Source organism: Neofelis nebulosa, chromosome 3, assembly GCF_028018385.1.
Source record: "Neofelis nebulosa isolate mNeoNeb1 chromosome 3, mNeoNeb1.pri, whole genome shotgun sequence".
Taxonomy (NCBI): domain Eukaryota; kingdom Metazoa; phylum Chordata; class Mammalia; order Carnivora; family Felidae; genus Neofelis; species Neofelis nebulosa.
Window position 1 is genome coordinate 53,788,395 of NC_080784.1, and position 22,331 is coordinate 53,810,725.

At 52.5% G+C, this 22,331-nt stretch overlaps 1 protein-coding gene across 2 annotated transcripts in view; it reads right to left on the reverse strand.

The window, feature by feature from the left end:
- Positions 1-19,931, reverse strand: part of FAM167A (family with sequence similarity 167 member A) — a 42,657-nt gene extending 22,726 nt beyond the window's left edge. Inside the window, exons 1-3 of one of the 2 annotated variants that reach the window (XM_058720840.1) lie at positions 19,576-19,931; positions 13,738-13,837; positions 359-1,150 (exon numbers count right to left, since the gene is read on the reverse strand). In XM_058720840.1, the coding sequence (XP_058576823.1) occupies positions 359-724 (366 nt within the window). In that variant the 5' untranslated portion in view covers positions 725-1,150; positions 13,738-13,837; positions 19,576-19,931. Of the gene's footprint in view, positions 1-358; positions 1,151-1,481; positions 1,652-13,737; positions 13,838-19,575 lie in introns of those variants that run through there. The other variant, XM_058720841.1, reaches the window with a different exon arrangement.
- Between the last annotated feature and the right edge of the window lie 2,400 nt (positions 19,932-22,331).

The window sequence follows — 22,331 nt, forward strand, 5'->3', positions numbered from 1 at the left end:
GGGTGGGAGGGTTTCAGAGAGGAGGGGCATCACACTCCAGGAACACCCTTAGCGGTCCAGGGACGAGAGTATGGGACTCTGCTCCAGGGGGCAATGGAGAAGGTGGGGGTCGCAGGGCACGCTTGCTTCCTCCATAAGTACCTGTGAGGAGGGGCTGATTGGCACATGGACCTCATGTAACCGCACAGTAATGAGGTCTACCCTTGGTAATAGGAAAACGGACAGATATGCAATTGGGAGGGATAAAGATAGGGGGAGAGACAGAGAGAGGAAGAGAGACACAGAGGAGAGACAGAGAGAGAGAGATTGAGAGAGAGAGGCATCTTTTCTGGGGATTCTTGGAGGGGCACCCACTTACCAGTTCCTTCCTGAGCCAGGCTATCGCTTCGTCGATACTTTCAAAGCCTTCCAGCTTCCCGGCGGGCTGCGGCCCAGCAGCCCGGCTGGCACCCCCGTTACGTGGGGCATGCTGCCTGGGCTCTCTCTGGGGGGACGAGGGCTCCTCCTCTCCACACTCCCCCTGCTCAGCAGCTGGCCTTGGGAAGGGCCACGTCTGCTCCTCCAGCCTGGCCTGCCATTCCAAGTAGGAGGGCCTTCGGGTCTCCAGCCTCAGTTTCTCCGTGAGGGCCTTCAGGCTCCTGAGGTGGTCATCAGGGGGCAGGGCGGCTCCAGGCTCTTCTTCCCCACCTACCATTTCTTCTACTTGGATCTGGGGCACGGACATTCTAGAGTCTGCTGGGGGAGCCAGACATGAGAGGTGGTGGGGGGCACTGCGGAAATCTTGGTGGGTGGCAAGGCTGGGTCCAGCTCTGGAATGATCTCATCCAGCTGGGGTGAAGGCGCCTGAGGGCATCGCTAGGATGTGAGCAGCTCCGGAGCCGAGAGGGACTGTGGATGAGCCGCGCAGAGTTCCCTCCAGAGCGGCTGTGGAGGTTCAGGATTTAAGATTCTTCCCAGAGTCCCGTGGCTGCCATGCTTCACAGAAGGCAGGAATAGACAAGCGGTAGCAGGAATCTTTGGGGGGCAGATTTGCCAAGAAGATCTGTCAGTCCTGGAGGCACAGGCGGATCAGAGACTGGCAGGGAAGCGGGACTGGGCTCCCTCCGCAGGGGAAGGGCAGGCGGTGAGCAGCTGCTGCTGGGGGGAGGCCCTGCAGGAAGGATGAAACGATGTCAGGACGGGTCCCTCCCCTGGCAGGAGGCCTGCCTCATTCCTGAGCTCCTCAGGAGGGGAAACTGAGGCTCAGAGAGGCTAGGTGACAAGGCTGCTGATTACTGGCTCGGGACTAGAAGCGAGGCAACTTCAAAGCCTTAACTCAATGCAGAGAATAAGGAATCAACGCTCTGTACAGTGTTTCACCATTTATGAAACGATTCCACCTCCATTATCTCCTGTAATCCTCACCACAAGTCTGTGGTTACTTCTTTTTGTCCCCATCTTACACGCAAGGAACCTGAGTCTCTGAGAGGTTTATGACTCACCAGAGAGCTCCTGGGGATTAGCAAAGACGAGGCTGGGTGGTCGGATTTTGAAGGCTCAGGTCTCTCCTCTGAGCAACGGCTACCTGTGGGTCCCCAGGCATACCCAGTTGTGCCGCCTCCGGGACCGCTGACCCCGCCCCACCCTGCCCACCACAGCCCCCGTCCACTGACTTTTTCAGGTCTTACTACACACTCTCAGCTTCTTCCTCCAAGAACAACACCTTACCTCACCTCTTCAGAGGAGGAAGCAAATAAACCTGCAGCAGAGGAGGGAAGACCGACCTCACTCAAGGAGGATTACTAAACCGAGCCAAGCTTGTGACTCACCATTCTAGAAAGATGGGTCTAATATTCACCTGAAATGCCCACATGGCAGAGCCTTATGGACAAGGCTGTGGCTCTCTGATCTGCTTTGGCCTTCCCAACTCTGGAGAGGTGGTCTGAGCTGATGCTCTTGCCTCCTGTCAGAGTGCATGGTAGGGAAGCAACCAGGCATCAGAGTGAGGCCCCAGTCTCCCAGCCACGTCCCTGTGCCCACAAGGTCCAAGCAAGTGGCGATGGGCTCATCAGAGCAGGGCATTTGACTCGGACTGGGGAGAGAAATCTTTGGTTCTTAGGGGAGTTTTAAAATTGTGTGCAGAGGGCATGCAGAGAAAGAATGAACTGGCACGGAACGATGTGAAAGACAAAGCTTACATGAAAAAAACACGACGGGATGCTCATAGTCTGGAGAGCACACTGTTGGTGTGGAAGAGGAAGGGAAGGGACAGATTTGTTATTGACTTGTGTGCACCTAAAAAGATCTCTGCAAGGAGAAAAACTAAAACAAAGAGTTCTGATTACTCGTCTGGATCATGAGAACTGGGCAGGGGTTTGTGGGTGGGCAGGCACAGGAGGAGGCAGAGAAGTGGGGAGGGGGAAATAAAAACACAGCCTCAGTCCCCCAGGGGGGACATGGGGCTTCTTTCCCACCTGGCCATGGAGACACTTGAGGCTCTTGGGCGCCTGGGTGGCTCAGTCAGTTAAGTGTCCGACTTTGGCGCAGGTCATGATCTCACGGTTCGTGAGTTCGAGCCCTGCGTCGGGCTCTCCACTCTCAGTGCAGATCCTGCTTTGAATCCTCTGTCCCCGTCTCTCTCTGCCCCTTCCCCACTCATTTCCCACCCCCCAAGATAAACTTTAAAAAGAAGAAGAGAGATTGCTGTCTTTCTGGACTGTCTCTACAATCCCCACCTGCAACGTGATGTGACTTAAGGAAATGTAGTGGCCCTCCCCTTGCTCGGAGCCTGGCCTCCGTTTTGGGACATCCCTGAGGAATGAGGAGAAATATTCTACCCCAACTAATGGCAGAGAAACCTAGTTCTCACCTCTAACCACACTGCTGGGAACCCCCGAGGAACTTCTACCAAAATGGATTCCCCAGGCCCCACTCCTAGAGGCTCTGGGGTGGGACTCAGGCATCACATATTTTTAAAGCTCCCTAGGTGATGTGAGTGAGTGGCCAGGGTCGAGAACCACTGGTCTTGAGATAGAAACACTAGGCTAAGGATCAGATGGCCTAGCTGTAGGTGCTGTCAGGCTTGCTGAGCCTCAGTTTCCCCGCCTATAAAATGGGGGTGCTAATAGCCACCTCCGAGGTTTGGGGGATTGACGGGACTAAGGTTTGTTCACACTTTCTGCAGGTTTAGCTGCTCTGCAAATATGGGGTGTTCTCTAAGGGTGTTTCTGGGCAGCCTCAAGGTCATACAGACTTCTTTAGAATCTCTCTCCAAATCTAAAGACCCATTGGCAGCCCCTCCCAGACACCTCTACCTCTTTGCAGAGGTACCAGGATCTGTTTTGAGCGGGCCTCCGAGCGGCGCTACCTTATAGGACTTCTCTCCACTGACAGGGGAGCTCTGATTATTTCCAGTGAAGATTTTTGGAGAGGATCTAATTGCGGACAAACCACGAGCAGTGCTCCCCACACCACAGCTGTGTTAGGAGACCACGTGGATTCCAAGTCCCCCTTTTCTCTCCCCGAGCTGCACACTCACCGCAGAGGGCAGGGGCATCCGTGGCCAGAGGGAGAACCTGTAAGGGAAGGGTCTTCCCTTTGGGGTGGGAAACATCTAGGACTCGATGACTTTATGTGGCTGCCTCTAAGGGCAGGGGGAGTTTCTCTTAACTCACAGGGAAGGCCCGTGAAGACGGTGTCAGAATGACTTGGAGGAGGCATCAACAGGAACGCCAATGCGCTGTGAGTCAGCTAATGATGATCCTCTGATCCTCTGAGCTTACTCGTGTGCGTGTGCATCCTCTCCCTCAAGCCTCATGATGGCCCCGAGGATCAGAGGGGATCATCCCATTTCACAAATGAGAAAATCGAGGCTGGGAGGGATGGAGTGAGTCACCCATGACCACAGAGAGTCCCAAGCAGTGGGACTTGAGCACAGACTTCTGACTCTGGTTGGCCTCTCCACTCCAGAAGGTGTGGGCATTGGGGTTAGACCCCCCCCCCCAGGGGGGCCCAGTTCTGTGATCTTGGACCCGTCCCTTCACAACCACTCTGTGCTTCTGTGTCCTCTTCTAAGAAGCGGGGGTAACCAGGACTGTCTACGTAATTTGCTGAGCTTGGCGCAAAATGAAAATGCAGAGCTCCTTGTTAAAAAAGTACTAAGAATTTGAAGATGGCAACAGGAGAGCATTAACAAGCCCGGACCCAGTGGGGCTGCCTGGGTTCCTCACTCATGAAGCCGGCCCTGGGGGTAATAATGTCCACTTCCTGAGTCATTTCAAGGACTAAAGTAACAAATACTGAGCCCTTCATGGTACCTGCTATACAGTAAGCCCTAGACAAAGTTATACTTTAAAAAATATTCTTCTTCTTTTTTTTTAATGCTTATTCATTTTTGAGAGAGAGAGAGAGACAGAATGGACGCGGGGGAGGGGCAAAGAGAGCAGGACACAGAATCCGAAGCAGGCTCCAGGCTCCGAGCTGTCAGCACAGAGCCCGACGCGGGGCTCGAGCCCATGAACCGTGGTATCATGACCTGAGCTGCAGTTGGACACCTAACCGACTAAGTCACCCAGGCGCCACCCCCCCAAAAATATTATACCTAAGATGATGAGAGCTATCAGTGCTACATCAGTCAGATTACCACATAAACCCCTCTGCACTGCACTGAGCAGTCACCCTGTTGGTCCCTGAACTGCACCCTACATCCTTCCCTGGAAGCCGACTGAGATGAAGTCAGCCGGCCCCACCTCCCCCCAGAGGTTCAGGGCTCCTGCTCAGATTCTCCCCATGCAGCGGTGACTAGCAGGCCTGCGACAGGAAGAAAAACAGCCCAGCTTAGGAAAACACCACTCTGTATCCCCACTCCCTTCCCTCCCTGCTCATATTTTAAACACCCCTGTCCGCAGCTCAGGATCCCCGGGGGGTGGGGGGGGGGGTGATCCAGCCTTGACAGTGTGTTATCCACTTGGTAAGAGCAAGGGCAGGGGGCCGAATACCTCAGCCCTGGTCCCAGATCTGCTACCCATAAACCCAGTGCATGGGCTCAGCTCTCTCCTCTCGGCCTCAGTTTCCTACTCTGTACAAGGGTGCTTCTTACCCCAACCGGCCTTATGAGGATGGTGGGAGGATCAGTTGGATTGTACATGAAAGCTCTCTGCAACCTTTGAAGAGCTGTACCCACCTGAGGATTATTATTATCATTGAGGCATGTGTGGGGTGTGGAGAGGTCTGAGTCAAGGACTCATCCTGGGATCACTACATCCCTGTCGCATATAGCAGGCAGGGACAGAGCCCTAGCCTGCTTCCTATGCCCCCAGCACATCCAGGTGGTGAGGATTTGCTGAAAAAGGATCTGTTCTCCGGTCTCCTGGTGATCAGACATTGTCCCAGGGAGCGTACCCTCTGGATGCCCTGGTGCCTGAGAGCCCCATATGGAGCTGTCCCTCCCCTCCAGCTGGGCTGCTGCGAGCTGAGCCGGAAGGTCACCCACTCAAGTCACTCCAGGGATGTGGGCACTTAGTGGGTGCTGAGCTGGTGGAGAGGTGCCAGCCAAGTGCAGGGGAGCAGAGGCCAGCACTGGACAGCTTTCTGGTCTGAAAGGGCAGTAGGGACAAACCAGGGACTCTGGAGTGCAGGCCCTGGGAGGAAGAAGCCTCTGACACCTGGGCAAACAGGCTTTCTTTACATCTAACCTAAGTCCTTCCTGCTCCGAGGAACACATTTTCTCTCACTCTGAGCTTTGCAAAGGCAGACAGCCCAAGGAGGAGGGAAGCCAGAGGATGCACCCAGAAGAACAAGGCCAGACCCTAACCCCACCAGGCCCAGGCATGCCCTGCCAGGCGGGCCACCCGGCTGCAGGGGAACATGAAACTCCCCGCAGCAGAGGACAGGCCTCAGGGGCGCATCAGCCTTTTTGGGCAGTGACATGCCAGCGCCTGGGGACGTACACGGCACAGGAGGACCGCTGCTCAAACACGCTCCTGGCTCACTCTGGCCCACTGTGGTTGCCACGAAGGAGGCTGTGCCCGCCTTAAGCTAATTCCTGAGCCGCTGGAGGAGCCAGGTGGGTGCAGCTCAGTCATTCAGCCAATTATGACCTGGTCTCGTTATGACCTAATCTGTTTACTTGGATGATTTTCAAACCCACTTCCTAGATGGACTCCGTGGGCAGGGAAGGGTACAGGGACTGCTAACCCACTCTCTCTGTCTCTGTCTCTCTCAAGGGTGAAGGTAGTATGAGCCTGGGTAGTTTGGTGGCTCCCACTCCTTACTGCTCTCCGTTCTGAAAAACTCAGAAGCCGCCCTCCCCCTGTCTGGATCCCCAGACTCGTGCCTGGCCCTTCCAGTCCGGGGTTCTTTGCCAGAACTGTTCCGTTTCTTCTCCAACACCCCTGTCCCAGTGAGTACCACGCTCCCTGGCACCCTCGTGGCTTTGTACAAGCCGGTCCCTCAGCCTGGAACACCCTTCCCTCCCTTCTACCCCACATTGCTCAGGGGTTTTCTTTTTCCGGAAGTCTTCCTTGACTTGCCCAAGCTGCGTGTGCCTGGGATGCAAGGAGAGCATGTCGGAGAAACAATTATGTCATCACAACATTAGCTGACACTTACGCAGAGCGGACCACGCCAGGCATTGTTCTAGGAGCTGTACATGTACTAACACATGTAATCATCACAGCAACCCTATAAGGCAAGGATTAGCATGGTCTCCATTCCACAGATGAGGAGACTGAGGCACAGAGAGGTTGAGTAGCTTGCCTGAGGTCACAGGACTAACGAAGGGGAAAGCAGGGATTTAACTGCTGCGGCACAGCTCCGGGCTGGCTCACAACCCAGCCACAGCACTTCTACAGGACACTTTCCTGATGGTTCCTCTACTGGACCCTGAGCTTCATGAGGGTGAGAACCAGGCTTCGTATCCTGGAACACATAGCACTTAACACCATGCTGCTCTCTCTAAATGTTTATGGAATGGGGATGCCTGGGTGGCTCAGTCAGTTAAGCGTCTGACTTCAGCTCAGGTCATGATCTCACGGTTCGTGGGTTCAAGCCCCGTGTCAGGCTCTGTGCTGACAGCTCAGAGCCTGGAGCCTGCTTCGGATTCTGTGTATCCCGCTCTCTGCCCCTCCCCAACTAGCGCTCTGTCTCTGTCTCTCAAAAAAAAAAAAAAAAAAATGTTAAAAATAAATAAATAAATAAATAAATAAATAAATAAAAATAAATGTTTATGGCATGAACCAGCCAAAAGAACAGATTCCTCCCGGCCCCCACCGGTGCACTGTGGCCTATACTTGCTCAAGTCTGAGCCAGTCTGGATGGGCTCAGAGAAGCAGAGGGGACCTGGTCCTGGTACCCTCACCACCCATCCTATGAGACCTGCCCTGACCTCAGAATCCCAGACGCAGGCTGCCAGGCCCTAGGAAGACAGGAATAGCTTTGTCTTGCATCAAGCACCAGGACTGGGAGCTGGCACGAAGGGCATTCCAGCATCACAGGTGTAACTGGAGGACCTCTCCTGTGTCCAGCATCACAAGGTGATTTCTACCCAGGGTCCTTTCCCTCTTCTGGAAAGAGCATTTCTTTGTGTGTTTCCTAGGGGATGGGCATGCCCTCTGTCCTGAGTAGGTGGTCACCTGACTCAATCTGGGCTAATCAGAACTCTCCTAGGTTTCTGTACCAGAATTATCCAGAAACCAGCTGTGTTCCATGCTGACCTGGGGTTGCTGGGGGCCATCTTGCTCACAACAGGGAGAAACTGTGTTTCTGACATTTATAACCAACATAAGCATGCATTGGACAAAGAATATAAAACAACACAGTGGATATTTGTTGGTATTTGTCTTGTTTGTTTGCCTTATCCTGTTTTCAGGGAGTGCCTCCTTTTGTGCTGGACAGCAGGCAGGTTGGGTACCTCTGCTTCACTGGAAGGGGAGGATCAGATCCTCCCTCCCTCCTGTCCCGTGCCCTGGCAGCCAGGTGTGAGCCTGTGACTTGAGCCTGGCCAGTCAGATGCCCAGACCCAGGCCTCAGGATCTGGTGTGTGTGAGGCCCAGATGGAAAAATGGTTAGGATTCATTTGTGGCCGCATGAGCCTTGGAGGCAGCTGTGCAGTGCAGATGAGGTAGCAGCCTCTTAGCCAGACCATCCCTGCTAAAGGATTGTTGGAGGATGTGACATATAACAAGAAATATATACAGTGTTTGGTTTCCATCCCCAGTTTCTGATACAGAGCTCCTAAAACCCTTGGAATTTCCGAAGTGATAAGAGCATAAGAATATTTCTTGTTGAATATCTGGGTTTTGTTCTTAGTTCTTGAAGTAGCTCTAGAGCCACAGAGGTGAAAGGAGTGTCTCATTATTCATGACAAGCCCACTTTCAAACCTACCCGAGTTTATGTTAATGAGGCGACTCTTGGAAAGCCACCCCCCCCCCCCCAGCCCAGCATGGGGCTTCTTGTCACTCTGTGATGAGAAGGTTGGAAATTTTAGCCCCAACCCTGCCCTGGGCAGGGGAGGGATTGGAGATTGAGCCAATCACAAGCAGCTAGTGATTTAATCAATCATGCATACCTAATGAACCTCCATAAAAACCCTAACTGAAGGAGTTCAAAGAGGGGTTGGTGCGCATATGGAAATTCGGGAGGGGCACACCTGGAGGGGTTCTACACCCCATCCTCACACCTTGCCCTATGTGCCTCTCCCTTTGGCAGGTAAATGTAAGCAAATGCTTCCCTGAGTTTTGCTAAGCCATTCTAGCAAACTTAATTAATCAGAGGTGGGGATTGGGGACAATTCCCAACTTAGAGCCAGTAGGTCAGAAGTACAGGCGACAGCCTGGGACTTGCAGTTGGCATGTGAAGTGGCTGCCGTTGGTGGGACCGAGCCCTCGCCTGGCAGGATCTGACACCAACTTCAGCTAGATGGTGTTGAAACGGAGCTAAATCCAATGACACCCAGTTGGTGCCTGCAGAGAGCCGGAGGGTTGTTTGGTGCGGAAAACTCACACATCTGGAGTCAGAAGTGTTTTGGGGATATCGTGTGAGTAAAAACCTAGCACCCCACCGAGTTTGTCTCAGGCAAATAATTTAATTCACAGGGCCGTGCCTGCCACTCTTTGTGTTTTGGAGCTGTCTTGGCTCTGCCTGTTTTCTCCCTTGGGTCTTTGCCTCCTGCCAGTTTGGGAAGGGCCATAGGTGACACTGTTTTCTGTCCTTCACAACCAAGAGCCCTGGCTGCAATGAGGGGGAATGCAGAATTCATCTGGGGAGACAAAGTACATAACTGAGGGCTAAGCAGTGTCATAAAACAGCATGACAAGCAAAAAAAATCTCCCCTCCCCACATTTCCATGTGTCCCTCAGAGCAGGGTGGTCCCTTCTCTAGTTGAGAGTCACAAGAGCCCCTGTTTGGAAAGTGAGGCTCTTGCAGTGTCCTTATTGCAGAGCTGTGGTGAGGCTGAGAAGAGGGAGAGGGAAAGGGCTTGGTAGACGATGGCATGTTCAATAAACTTAAATTAAGGGTGGCCCAGGCCACAACTCACACCTGAATTTATTTCTTTCCTTTTCTAAAGCAGCTAATTCTCCTCCCCACCCCCACAGGTGGGTGAGGGGTCAAGAGGTCTGGGACGTGGAGGCGGAGCTTTGACAAGGCAGGCTTTTCCGGCTAGGTTTAACCATAAAACCCTGATGCTTATCTTAATCAGAGAGCCCAGGGCCCCCACTCAGGCCTGACCTTCGGGTGGTGGTGGCCCAGGCAGGCGGTGAAATTCTAGTCCGTGTTCTGCAGACTCGCAGGAGTGCTAACACCCAGGCTGAGAGGCCCGGAGGGGGTGGGGGGTACACAGCCCTGCGCCCTACAGAGCTGCCCAAAGGAGCCAGGGAGCTCCAAGGAGCTGCCAGAAAGCCCGTGTTTTCTCTCCTGTCAGAGGTTGCCATGGTGACTGAAGCAGGAGGGGACACCCGCTGGTCTGGCCCTACATAGCTCATCTTTATTCCATGTCTTGGTCTGAGTCGGTGTCTGGAAGGGAGCGCCTGAGATGGGGGAATGACATCTTGCAGAGACTGGATGGTGGGTAGGGGGTGAAATGTGCTAGGACATTGTGTGGGGTGTGTGTGTGCGTGTGTGTGTGTGTGTGTGTGTGTGTGTGTGTGTGATGGGTTATATTGTCGCATGTGTGTTCTGGGCATGTGGTCGGGGATGACGGTAAGGAAGGGGGATGTATCCGGGGTGTGCACATCAGTGGGGTCTTCCTCAATGCCCCCATGATCTACAGACAGCTCACCTGTGGGGGAAGAACCCGGAAGAACCCTTCATTTTCTACTTCCTGGAAGTCGTCTGTCTGCTGCCTGGATGACTCCTCCAGGCAGCAAGCAAGCCACTGTGACAATCCAGCCATGTCTTCTAAGAGTCTGGGACTGTACTCCCTGCCCTGCAGCCTCGGTTCCATCAACTGACTTCTGCCTGATCTCATGCACCCACTTCACTCATGTCTGCTCTGATGCTAGACAGAGACTGCACAGAGACCGGCTCTTACCATCCTATGGAGATATCCTCCCTTCATTTTAATTTGTAGCTGCTATCACTCCCCATATAACTCTGATGTTATATGTTGATTTGTTTACTTGTTCAGTATGTTTCACCCACTAGAATGTAAGCTCCATGAAGGCAGTGATGTTATCTTGTTCACTACTGTGCCCCTAGCACTCAGAACGTAGTAGGTGCTCAGTAAACTTATTGAATGAATGAATGGCCTGCCTGGGACCTCCCTGCTCCTCGCAAAGACTAAAGCTCTGCTTTAAAGCTCAGCTGAGGGGTTGCTCCCTCTCAAAAGTTCTCTAGGACACCTCACCTGCCGGGTCATTTTTTCTCTGAATTCTCCCGGCACTGGTTTCTGTCATGCTTGCTCACAATGGCCTGTTCAACCTTGAACTGTGGGAGTGTCCCATCTTCCTGACCAGATGTCTAGCTCCTCAATAAGAAGAGTGTTACTTTCTCTTTTGTGTCCTGAACACAGGCTCTGCAAACAGTAGGTGCTCCATAAATGCTGAGGATGACGATGTTGTGAATTAGTGAACACATTCTAGCTGGAGTAGTTCTACCTCCACACCTGTCCAGTAGAAGACCTTCTGCAAGATCATAGGTAAGACTTTCAAGGTCAGAATGAGTCTGAATTGGTAAGCAAGTAGCTTGGGGAGCTGGCCTCAACTTTATGTTTTATCCTTCCCCCATGACCTCATGTATGACTATGACTAAGTCTTTAAGCTTATTTCAAACACCACCTCATTCTACATGTTCTTTCTGAATGGAACTGATTGCTTCTTCCCCTAACAAAATTTTTTTGAACTTTTCTGCACCAACTAGGTTTTAGGTAATGACCATTTATCTCCTTGGACCACATTACTTTGTTACATTTATGATGTACCTGTTAGATGGACAAAAATGTCTTCAGCATCCCTTCTGTGGGGACTATTCCTGTGTCATTTCAGTGTTCAGAAGGGACTGTGAGTCATAGATCCCTGCCCATCACCCCCATCCCCAGGGGTGCTCATGTGACCCAGACTTAGACATTCATTTGAGCCCTTACTCTGGCAAGAGTGACTGGTCCAATGGATGTGTGCATGGCCAACCAGTGCTATTCTGAATATTTTCATGGGATTTAAATATAGGCATCTGAAGAAATAGGGTGGCTTTTCAGCCTGGAGTTTCCAAGGTGCATCTTCTCAGCCTCATGGAGAAAACTCATTTGCATTGAGAAGGAATAAGCCTTTAGGAAGGAGAACCAAAGGAGAGACAGAGACAGAGACATGACATCTTCAGAGCCATTGACCCAACAGTGCCCAAAGACGTAAACCTCCAATTCTATGCACTAATAAATCCTCTCCTTTACTTGAACTAATTTAAGCTGGACTTCTGTCCCCTGCCACCAAAAGGGGACTAAGTCACCTCCCTACACTAACTGGGATCTGTCTAGGCACAATCTGATTCCAATTCTTCCCCATGCTTCTTATAGCTACTTGCTTGGTATCATCAGTTCAATTTTATTGCGTATTTTCTGTATAAATAAAAGAAATATATAAGAGGCCATTTTCTCTCTATCTGAATGCAGGAATAAAAATATAAATTCCTAGGGGTACCTGGGTGGCTCAGTCGGTTAAGCGTCCAACTTCAGCTCAGGTCATGATCTCACTGTTGGTGGGTTCAAGCCCCGCGTCAGGCTCTGGGCTGACAGCTCAGAGCCTGGAGCCTGCTTCCGGTTCTGTATCTCCTTCTCTCTCTGCCCCTTCCCCACTCACACTCTGTCTCTCTGTGTCTCTTGAAAATAAATAAATGTTAATATATATATTATATTAACTTATATTATAAAATATATATATTATTATATATATGTTAATATAATATATATATATATAAATTCCTAGAATCAAGAGGAAGAGGGGGGAGAGAACCATTTTCCAGTGGCTACCATGTACCAGGCACTGTGCAAACATCTAGCTGAAGCCTTGAAATGGCCTGAGATAGGAATAATATTATCTCTACCTGACAGATCATACACAGGTAAGTGAAGAAACCACCATTTCAGCCCAAGTTTTTCCTACTCCACCATTGTGACCATGTCCCCAAAGTAGCTTCATATGTAGAAAAGTAATAGGAACACACACATTATGTAGTTTCAATGTTTGAAAGCCCAGGTTCTTAGGAATCCCAGGGGCAAATAACAACATTTAAATATTCTGATGGGGGCGCCTGGATGGCTCAGTCAGTTAAGCATCAGACTTCAGCTGAGGTCATGATCTCATGGTTCGTGAGTTCGAGCCTCACATCGGGCTCTCTGCTCTCAGTGCAGAGCCTGCTTCAGATCCTCTGTCCCCCTCTCTCTGCCCTTCCCCTGCTCATGCTCTCTCTCACTCTCTCAAAATAAATAAACATTAAAAAAAGATAAAGTGGATATTACTATGGCAATGCTTTATTTGCCTAGAAAATTGATCTGGGCAGTTGAAGGGGACAAGACCCGAGCACCTAGACTGCAGTCCCTCTCTGTTGACGCCGGTGAGCAAAACTGCTGCGGCATGGGGGCTCTCTCCTGGGCTAGAGCCCCCTTCTGAGGGCAGGGCCTGGCAGTGAGAGGACCTGAGCCTCAGTAAACTTCTGCCGCGCTTGACTGTGAAACCCTCCTGGACAAGTTACCTGACTTCTTGGAACCTGAGTGAAGTGCCTGGCATGGGAGCATGAGAGACAGAACTCCTTTCTTTCGTCTGTGGTGTTTCTGTTGGGGGGCACGGTGGCTCCCAGGCCAGTCCCAGGGGCAGCTGGGATGCCTGGACCCAAGGCTTCCAGCAAGGGAGGGCGGGCCGATGGGTGTGGATCCCAGTCTGGGACCCCAGCAGGTGCAGGGAGGCTCAGCAGCCTGTGTTCCTCACTCCCCTCCACCTTCCTGCTCCCATCCAGGGTCACAGCGCTGCTGCTGGCAGATGGGAATGAGACAACCATTTTGGACAGACCCAGCCCAGGGTGGGAGAGAAAAGAGTTCCTGGCCTGAGAGTCAGCTCCGGGGACCCTGTCCCCATCCCGAGCCACTGCGGCAACTCACCTGCCCCGCCGCCAGGCTTCTGCTTCCCCCCTGCAAAATTTGCAGTTTGGGTGCTGTGGCCTCTGCGCTTCCTTCCCCCTTGACATGCACAGAGTCTAGACCACAGCAGCTCATGGGTTGTCACCATGTCACCGAGCTGCACCCATGAGGGTAGGGGGCAAAGCCACCCACTTACCCACACTCCTCTGGGAGTGTCTCCCAGTGAAACTCGGTTTCTCAGGTCCAGTGCTAATGGCTGCACCTCGATTTATCATTCAAAGCTTCTGTTTCCATACCTGAAACCACAAGAACAATCACAAACATTTTTGAAGTCACTCTCTTAAAAAAAAGTTTACAATTTTTCCCCCACACATTACGGTCTGGGCTGGAGAGACCTTCCTGAGAGTTCCACACAGACAAACCGCAAACCAGAGACATTACGAAACTTGTCTGGGGTCACACAGCTTCGTGAGTGGGTTTGGCTGGGCCTGGATTCTTCCTCTGATTCAAATTGAGCGTCTATTGTCTAGAAGACGAGGAAACCTTGTTTCATGTTGTTGGGATATAGTGAGGCAAGAAGCTATAAAAAAAACTCTTGTTAAGACCTTTGCACATTCAAAGTGCTCAGTCCATGCTGAATAATTGATGGGCTCTGCTCCCGGCTGCTCATAGCAGACGCACAGGCCTCCTGCTACACATAAGGCTGGGAACGTGGAAACCTTGCCTATCATTCTGCCCAGTGCAAGAAGTTGCCGAGAAAATCACCAAGAAAGAGTTGTGCTTTCCTGTTGCTGTGGGGAGAGGCCGCGGCTCCAGGGACCTGCAGATCTAATTTATTGTCTCACTGAAAGCAGAGAGCTGCTGCAGGGAGGGGGCTGGGGGGCCACCCAGAGTCGACGCCACAGTGTCCTTTCCAAGGCTGTGAGGCCCTGGGAAAGGGCTGCTGTGCTCTGACAGGCAGGGAGAAAGGTGCCTGAGAATCCTGGAGTCCCATGGGGAGCAGGGGAGAGGGCAGAGCGGGAAAGGGGGGACAGAATTAGCCATGGGAAATTCAGGAGTCTAAAGCAAAGGTCCTCCTCCGTGAAAATGCCTGACAAGGCAGAGATGCCCAGGCGGGGGCCAAGGCGGCCTGTTGTCCCCCCAGCCGAATGCCACATGTGACCACAGCACTCTCCTGGCCAAAGGCCATGGTGTTGGGGATTAGGGGGCAGAAAGCAGACACAGAGTTGCCTTTAATGCAATTTGCAGAGATCAAAGCAGAACACGGTTCAAGTGGGTGTTCCGGCTATAAAAGTAGGGAACAGTTCACAGTTGACTGAAACTCAGGGTGCCATTTCACAGCTAAAGGCCCTGGGGATGTGCACCTTCTCCCTGTGGGGTGTGGCCCACCGAAATGTCCCCCGACTGGGATTTGTCTCAGCCCTTAAACAAGGCAGATTTAGGATTCTCCAAATCCACAGGATAATTGGCTTCAACTTCAAATAAAACAAACTCCAGCTCAAATGGGAATTTGTTTGGAGGATGGGCTTTCTATTTCACTCTGCGCTACAAGTTCCAAAGCCTAATGATTTAGCAAGGACTTCCTAAGAAATTTCATGATATGCTCTGTGCTTATGCAAGTCAGTTCACTTCATGCTCTGTCTGGGAGTGCTTACCCCTCCAGGGATTGAAGGGTCCTTAGAGTTTCCCTGTGTTTGGGCAGGGCCTGTCCTAAGGGGCTGGGGCTGGGGTGGGGGATGGGGTGCCTCCAGCATGGATTCAGCCTGCTGAGCAATGTCCACGCTGTCTGGTGGACAGGGGTTGATAGCCCAGCTCTAACACCTACTCATTCTATGACCTTGGGTAACCTTCTAGGTCTTAAGTTCCTCATCCATGAAATGTGGTTGGTTCATAATGGAACCTACCTCAAAGCTCTGAAGGATCCAGTGAGATAGGGTATATGTGGATTCTCAGTTATGCCTCTAATAGGACTGTCCCCTCCCGTCCATATCAACACTTGGCTGGGCCTCTCCTTGGCCTGTCAAAGTGGTAAATGGCTACCAAACCATTAAAGTTAGTTCATGTACACCTGTGTGCTCCAGAATGTTCAGAACATGACTTTACTGTCAGCTCAGTACTCTAGGCTGCACAAAGTGTCTTTTCTAATGTGCAACCCTGATCAGAAGCCACATTCCTTGAGGGCAAGACTATTGTCTTATCTGTGATGCAATGACCATTATTGATCTTAAAACCCTTTGTAGATGGAGTGAGATGTTATATGGTTTCACTAGGCTAGCTGCAGCAAAGGTGCATTTAACAAGGGTGCATTCAAATCAGGACTCCCCGCTCCTGGCCAGCAGCCCCAAGCACAGGGTCGACGTTCCACAGGGGGCTGTGGCAGGTGCTTTGGGTGTCTTTCTTGCTCTCTACTCAACACTGGGCTTGATAATTAACAGAGGAAATGTTAGAAATGCATTCTCCTTAGTGAAAACAGAGGTATTCAAGATATGTGGGTTGGTCAAAATTATTTGAGGCACTCTTGACCTTGAAAGGCAGGGTGAAAGAATCTCGGGAGCTCTCGGGGAAGGTGTGGCCAGGGCGCCTAGAGAGACAGATGGCTGTGACCTCACTGAGTCCACAGAACAAGCTTTATGAATTCTGCGGGACTTGTCTGCAAATAAATAGTTGTTCAAAAAATGTGTACATGTGTGGCAGAGTCTGGTCTGAGGCTTGCTTCCATCCAACCTGTTAATGAGATTTGCCTTCACCTTCACCATAGTTTTTAGTGGTTTCTTTCAAACAAGTAAACAAACAAACAACACAGCAAAACCTAAAGTTATGACCAAATGGGCTTAAGGACCAAACGGACCTCAGTGTCCCCAAGGCACAGCACACGTAAATGCTCACAGGACTAAGGAGGTACTGTCACTTTTAACTCTCTGGGGGGTGAGGGTAGGGGCACAGTGAGGGCTCTAAGTGGCCTCTCAGTCAAGGATCCTGATTCAGGATCTTCCTGGGTCCTTATCGCCCTGAGAGTTCCCCAGCTTGCCTTGCAGGGCTGAAGTGCTCGGCTCATGTTCAGAGGCTCTGTTGGCTTCCTGGAATGAGGAAACGCTGCTCAGCCTTCAATAAGCCCTGAAACTGGCCACAGTGGAGGTCCCTGTCTGGGCCCCTTATGTACCCAGAAAACCAGCTCCTAGCTGGACCTTCCCTTGGAGGTCTCACGGGACAAGCCCTATGAGGAAATCTTTTGGGACCTACTACCAGCTCCCACAGTTAGATCAGATACTGGGAAGGGGGATTTCTGGCCATACTGGAGAGATTGCCTTGAAGAAATAGGGCTCAGTCTGTACCTCTGGATAAGCCGAACCCCTGCCCCTTCCTAGGCCTCTGCAAAGGCTGCTGGGCAGGGGCCCTGGGGTGAGAAGTCCCCTGTTGCTGGAGTGCTTGCTACTCCTCTACCCCTAGGGATGAGAGCCTTTCCTTGGACGGCAGTGCCCACAGGGAACTGGGCTGCTGCTTTATGCAATCTCGTCTCTAAGGGGTTTTCTGGGTTGAGCACTGTTGCAGGGTTGAGGTAGGGGTCGGGTAGCATTCAGGAAGAAAGCAGATGGTGTGGGGAGTGCAAGCCTCTCACTTCTCCTCTTGCCCACTCCTTTCTCCTTTCCTTTCTCTCCCTAGCTTCTCCAGACAGACATGGGGGGAGGGGTGGGGAAGCTCTAGGCGTTCACGCACCGGGGCAACTGTCCTAACCGTGGAAAATCTGACATTTGCAGCCTTCCAAACTCCTATGGGCAACTGGACCCTCTAGGGCAACCCAAACTCTACAGGCTGATTGCCAAGTGCTTGCTAAAGCCCTTTCCCTCCTCCAGGCTCACCCTTCCTGCTCATACCCTCTCTTTAGACCCTCCCCACGCCTTCCAGTTGTGCCTGAGGACGGCTTCAGAATTTGCCTTGAAGCCTTCCTTCTTCTCACCCCAATCCAAATCCCAGTGTACATTTGCGTATTGAGAGCCATCCTGGCTAGTCCTCAGACATTTCCAATCAGGAAGCACTCCCTCACTCCTATTCTGTAAAACGGGGAGCCACGCATTCAGAGTATCATTCATGTTTTAGCTTTGCGAGTAGCTCAACATCCCAGTCAAGCAAAGAGCCATTGCCAGTTAAAGCACAGCTCCCAGAGGAGTCTGAAAATTCCAGATGCTCTTGTGGGGCCACGGGAGTTTTCCACTAGCAAAATTTACCTAGAGGAAACCACCCGAGTGTGTGAGAAGCCTAACAAGCGGTTTCTTCCCTGTGGGCCTGAGGCTCTGTGGGTCTCTCTCAGCAAACAGTTAGGCACCGCCTTGATTTACTTCTCCGCCAGAGTCCCTTTTTTGGAGGAAGGCCAAGCTGGTAGGCACAGAAGAGCGACTACTAATTTTGTGGAAACCTATGCATGTATTTGGGAGGACAAAACAGGAACAAGTGCATGAAAAGTTGGAGGACTTCGGGCGGGCAAAGAGGAAAAGGGGGTGAGGGAGGATCCGTCTCTCCACTTGGGGCAAGTGGGGTTGAAGCGAGCCAGACCTCATTACAGGGACTTTCATGCTACTGATGCAAGAAATGGGCTTCCTGGCTCCACAGGAGGGCAAGGGACATTCCCAGGGCACAGGATGAGCCCTGCCAGCCAGCTCTCTTTTTCTCTGGGTGCCACTGGTTTCCTCCCCTCTCTGGGCCTCTCCCTCCCTATCTCCTAAAGCAGCCTTCCTGTGAGAGCACTGTCTTAGGAGTCAGGCACGTGAGGCTGACCCTCCCTGCTCTTTCATCAGGCACCTGAGCTGCACAGAGTTACTGAATCTCTGGGGGGTCCCATCAGCAAAATGGGGATGCGATGTCCTCTCCAAGGGCGATTGTGAGGATAAAATGTCCAATGGATGCGAAGCATTCTCAAGTGGTGCCTGACTGGTAAGTGCACTCAGGAAAGAGATGTCGTCTTTATCCACTCTAAGTACAGCTCGTGGTTGCTTTGCCAAACCTCTGAAAAACATGCTAGCAGAAACTAGCGGACGTGGTCAGGCTAGAGGCGCCATGGTCACCTCCGCTGTCCCAGGACTTTGCCCAGCACTCGCCATCCCTTGCCTGGTGGGTGGCAGGACCATCTCTGGGGCATAAGGAGGAAAGCTGCTTCCCGGCCGTGTCTCCCTTGGGCACTTTGGGGATTTCCCTATTGATGGGGACCTGGGCTCACCCCACCTGGGATTCACCAGGAATGGCTGGGAGTGGATGGAAACTTAATCTGCGAGGACATGCCTGTGGGCTAAGATGAGGTCACGGCCCACCAGCCTGGAACCAGCCTGCCTTCCAGACCTTCTCCGGAGGAACCATATGCCACAGGGAATGAAGACCAGATATAGGCAATAAGGGATTATTTTAAAAGCAGAATATCCAACCTGACTTGGTGGAAGGAGACACCTGTCCACTAGCCAAGGACCAAAGACCTTCCTGCCTTCTCTCAGTGAGGATGTGAGGGGGGGGGGGGGTGCAGTCTCAAGGCTGAGCTGCTCATTTCTCTGGGGCCCTTTGGGCTGCACAGTCCCCTCTGAGCACACTGGCCTCAGCCCTTCAGAACACCCAGGGCCCAAGTGCCCTGGGCCACTTCTTCTGAGTTAGGGAGGGCAGGAACTTCATGTCACGGAGCCTGAAGTAGGACAGAAGGGACAGAGTGGGCTCAGAGATGATAAGCAGTCTGGGAGTAGACCTGGAGAGACTGAGTGGGGCTCCTCCCTCTCAGACCGTGTACCCCAAATCTCCATCCAGATCTTAACCGCGGAACGGGCCAGCAAGGAGAAGGGAGATAGAATCCGACAGGCTGTCCCATTCCATATGAGGGAACTGAGCCCCCAGGGGCCGGCAGGATCGGTGCTCCCCAGCCCCGGACAGGCTGGTCTCTGCCAGCGCCTACTGTAGGGACCTGCGGCCCCGAGCCCCCGGCCCATCCCCAGACCGACGCCCAGCCGCGACCCCAGCCTGGACCCCAGCCCTGGGAACGTTCCCGCCCCTGTTGCGAACCTACCTTGCGAGGCGCTCCGAGGCCCTTTCCAAGGGTGTCACCGAGATCCCCGCCTCTTTCTCCGGACGCGGGCTACCCTCGCCACAGCCTCCTGGCCCCAGCCTGCGGGGCTGAGCCGGCTCCTGCCTCCCTTTCTCTCTGCTCCCGTGAATTCTCAGCACTATTCTTTTTTTAAGGGACTTTTTTTTTTTTTTTTTTTTTTTTTTTTTGCGTTGCGTCAGGGCGGTTGCCTGGCGACGGCGGAGCTATTTCACCGCGAGCGGTTTCAGCCCGATCCCCTCCAGCCTCTCATTCGAGCCTCTCCGCGCGCCGCTCCCGGGACCGGGACGCGCGGGGTCCCGCAGACGCGCAGCCGGGTCCTAAAGCCCTTCCAGTTGCTCGGTCCCCGCCGGGACCTGAACCAGAGCCGCCGCCCAGCCGCAAGTAGAAACAAACCACAAGCGTTTGCCAAAGCCTAGACGAAACCAAACCCAAATATCCATTTTATTATTATTATTATTATTATTAAAGCCGAAACCAAAGCAGTTTTTCCCCTAAGCATGGCAACGTGGCTTTGCCAGTGTCAGCAGTCTGCGTGGGTGGAGGGGGCAAGAGAACGATCTTCCAGCGGGCCTGAGCGAGCCTAGAGCCTACACCCCATCCACAGGCGGCTTGAGTTCAGACTACCAGCAGCAAATCCCGTTACTGAGGACCTAACCTACGCCACACCGTCACAGCGACTCTGCAGGACAGATGTGGGCGTTTCCAGCTTACCGATGAGGAAACTGAGGCTCAGAGAGGCTAAGTACAAACCAGAGGTTAAGTAGAAACAGACGTCTTCCAGGTCTGTCTCCCAGACCTGCCCCAGAGCACGTGTTTTCCCCACAAACCACAGGGTGCCTGATGACACGTACTAACTACTATGTGCCCTGTCAACCACTGGAGAGAGTTATGGTCTAAGAACCAGTCTGTGCTCCACCAGAGTCTACAGGTCCAGGCACCTACAACATATACAGGACAGCAGCTCAGCTGCCCCATCCTGGCCTTTGGGGTCAGTCCTGACTGGAGACACAGGGCTCCAGTCCAGAGCGGAAGGGCTCCACTTCCTTCTGGAACCCCTGACCTCAGGGCTGATTACTGGAAGTTGGCTTCATTCTTAGGACAGTCTGGGACATGGCCAAGTTCCTTTCCTAAGACACTTGAGGTTGGCAGGATCCTCCAAAGTGATCTAATCTGCCATCACACTCATACTGGGGGTGCAAGGCGGGTGTTGTTTCCTCCATGGACAGATGTGCCCACGCACAGAGGTGTGGGGCTGCACAGTGACTTGCCCCAGGTCCCATGGGCTGGGCTGCTTGGGACAACTCAGTCCCCACAGATGCCCAGCCCCTGGTGCTCTCCCCTGGTGCTCTGTCCTTCATTGCGGTTCCCCATCCGGGCTCCATCCCACTTCTTCCTTTCTGCCTTCGCTAGGACGTCTGCAGAGGGACTTTGTCCACAGAGACGTCCTGCTAATGCGAGCACCATGCTCACAGGTTCATGATTCTAAGCTAGCAAGTGTATTTGAATGGGCGTTTTTTAGGAGAGTCCTGTCTTCGACCCAACCTCTTGATCCTAGAGATATCAATCCGGTCCTTCCCTTTCTTCCCATCCCCTTGGCCATTACCCTGGCGCAGGTCACCATCAGCTTGCCCCAGCTCCTGCAGCAGGCCTTTTAACCGGTTGTGCTGCGTCCACTCTTGCCCCCACCCCTTGGCCAGTTACTCGTCCACAGCTGGAGCAAACTCTTCCAAAGGGAAATCCAAGCCCCGCTCCTCCCTGCTTACAGCCCTCCAACAACCCCCATTCCTCCCAAGATTAAAACCCAGCATGGCCCACCGGGCCTGGCTCTGCCCACCCCTTGGGGTCCATCCTGTGTTGCTGCTCTGCTCTCCAGACAGACACTCTTCCAGGTCCTTCTCCGCACCTGCTCTTTCCACATGGGGCTGGCCACACTTCTGCCTCCCGAGGGAGCCCCAGGTTACATGTCCTCTAGCCCTACCTACCTCTCCTTTGTGGACCAGTTGTAATGTGATCTTTATTTGTGAAGTTATTTGATTAGTATCTCTCTCCTTCTGAGGCTATAGGCTCAAAGGGGCAGGAACCATGTTTGCAGGGAGATGGCTTGGTCCAGACTCAGCATTCTCTTGGGCTGGCCGGACCTGACCACACGGCCCTGTGCTGGATACTGATCATCTGCCCTGCTGGCCGCCAGTGTATTCTGGCCCTGGCATGTGGTAAGTGCTCCGATGTCTTCTTGGTGGAGCCGTCCCATCCCATCTGGAAATGCTTTCAACTTTCTTCACCCTATCAACCCGTCATTCGGCATGGGGCTCCTGTTCTGCTTTTTTGTGAGTGCACTGTTTCTGTCTTCACGTACACAGGCAGCCTGTCCGGGGCAGGGATGGGGTCTTCCCCTGTGCCTCCCACTCTGCCTGGCACATGCCTGGGCAGGAGGGTGGTCAGTCAGTGATAAAGACCAGGACAGTCAGTGAGTGGGGAGAGAGGAGAAGGGGAAGGAACCAGGTCTCTGTTGGAACAGTCTTAACCCTAATGTCTAACCATATGTGCTGGTCAAATGAGTTTATGTGTAGAGCTCCAGCATAGGGTAGTAAGTAGGCATACAAAAATATTTTCAAAAAATATACCGATGTGGGAAAATGCTGCTGATTTCACGCCAAGTAAATACGATAGGAGTACCAAATGTCTAAGTAAATGAGACATTATGAAAGCTTTAATTC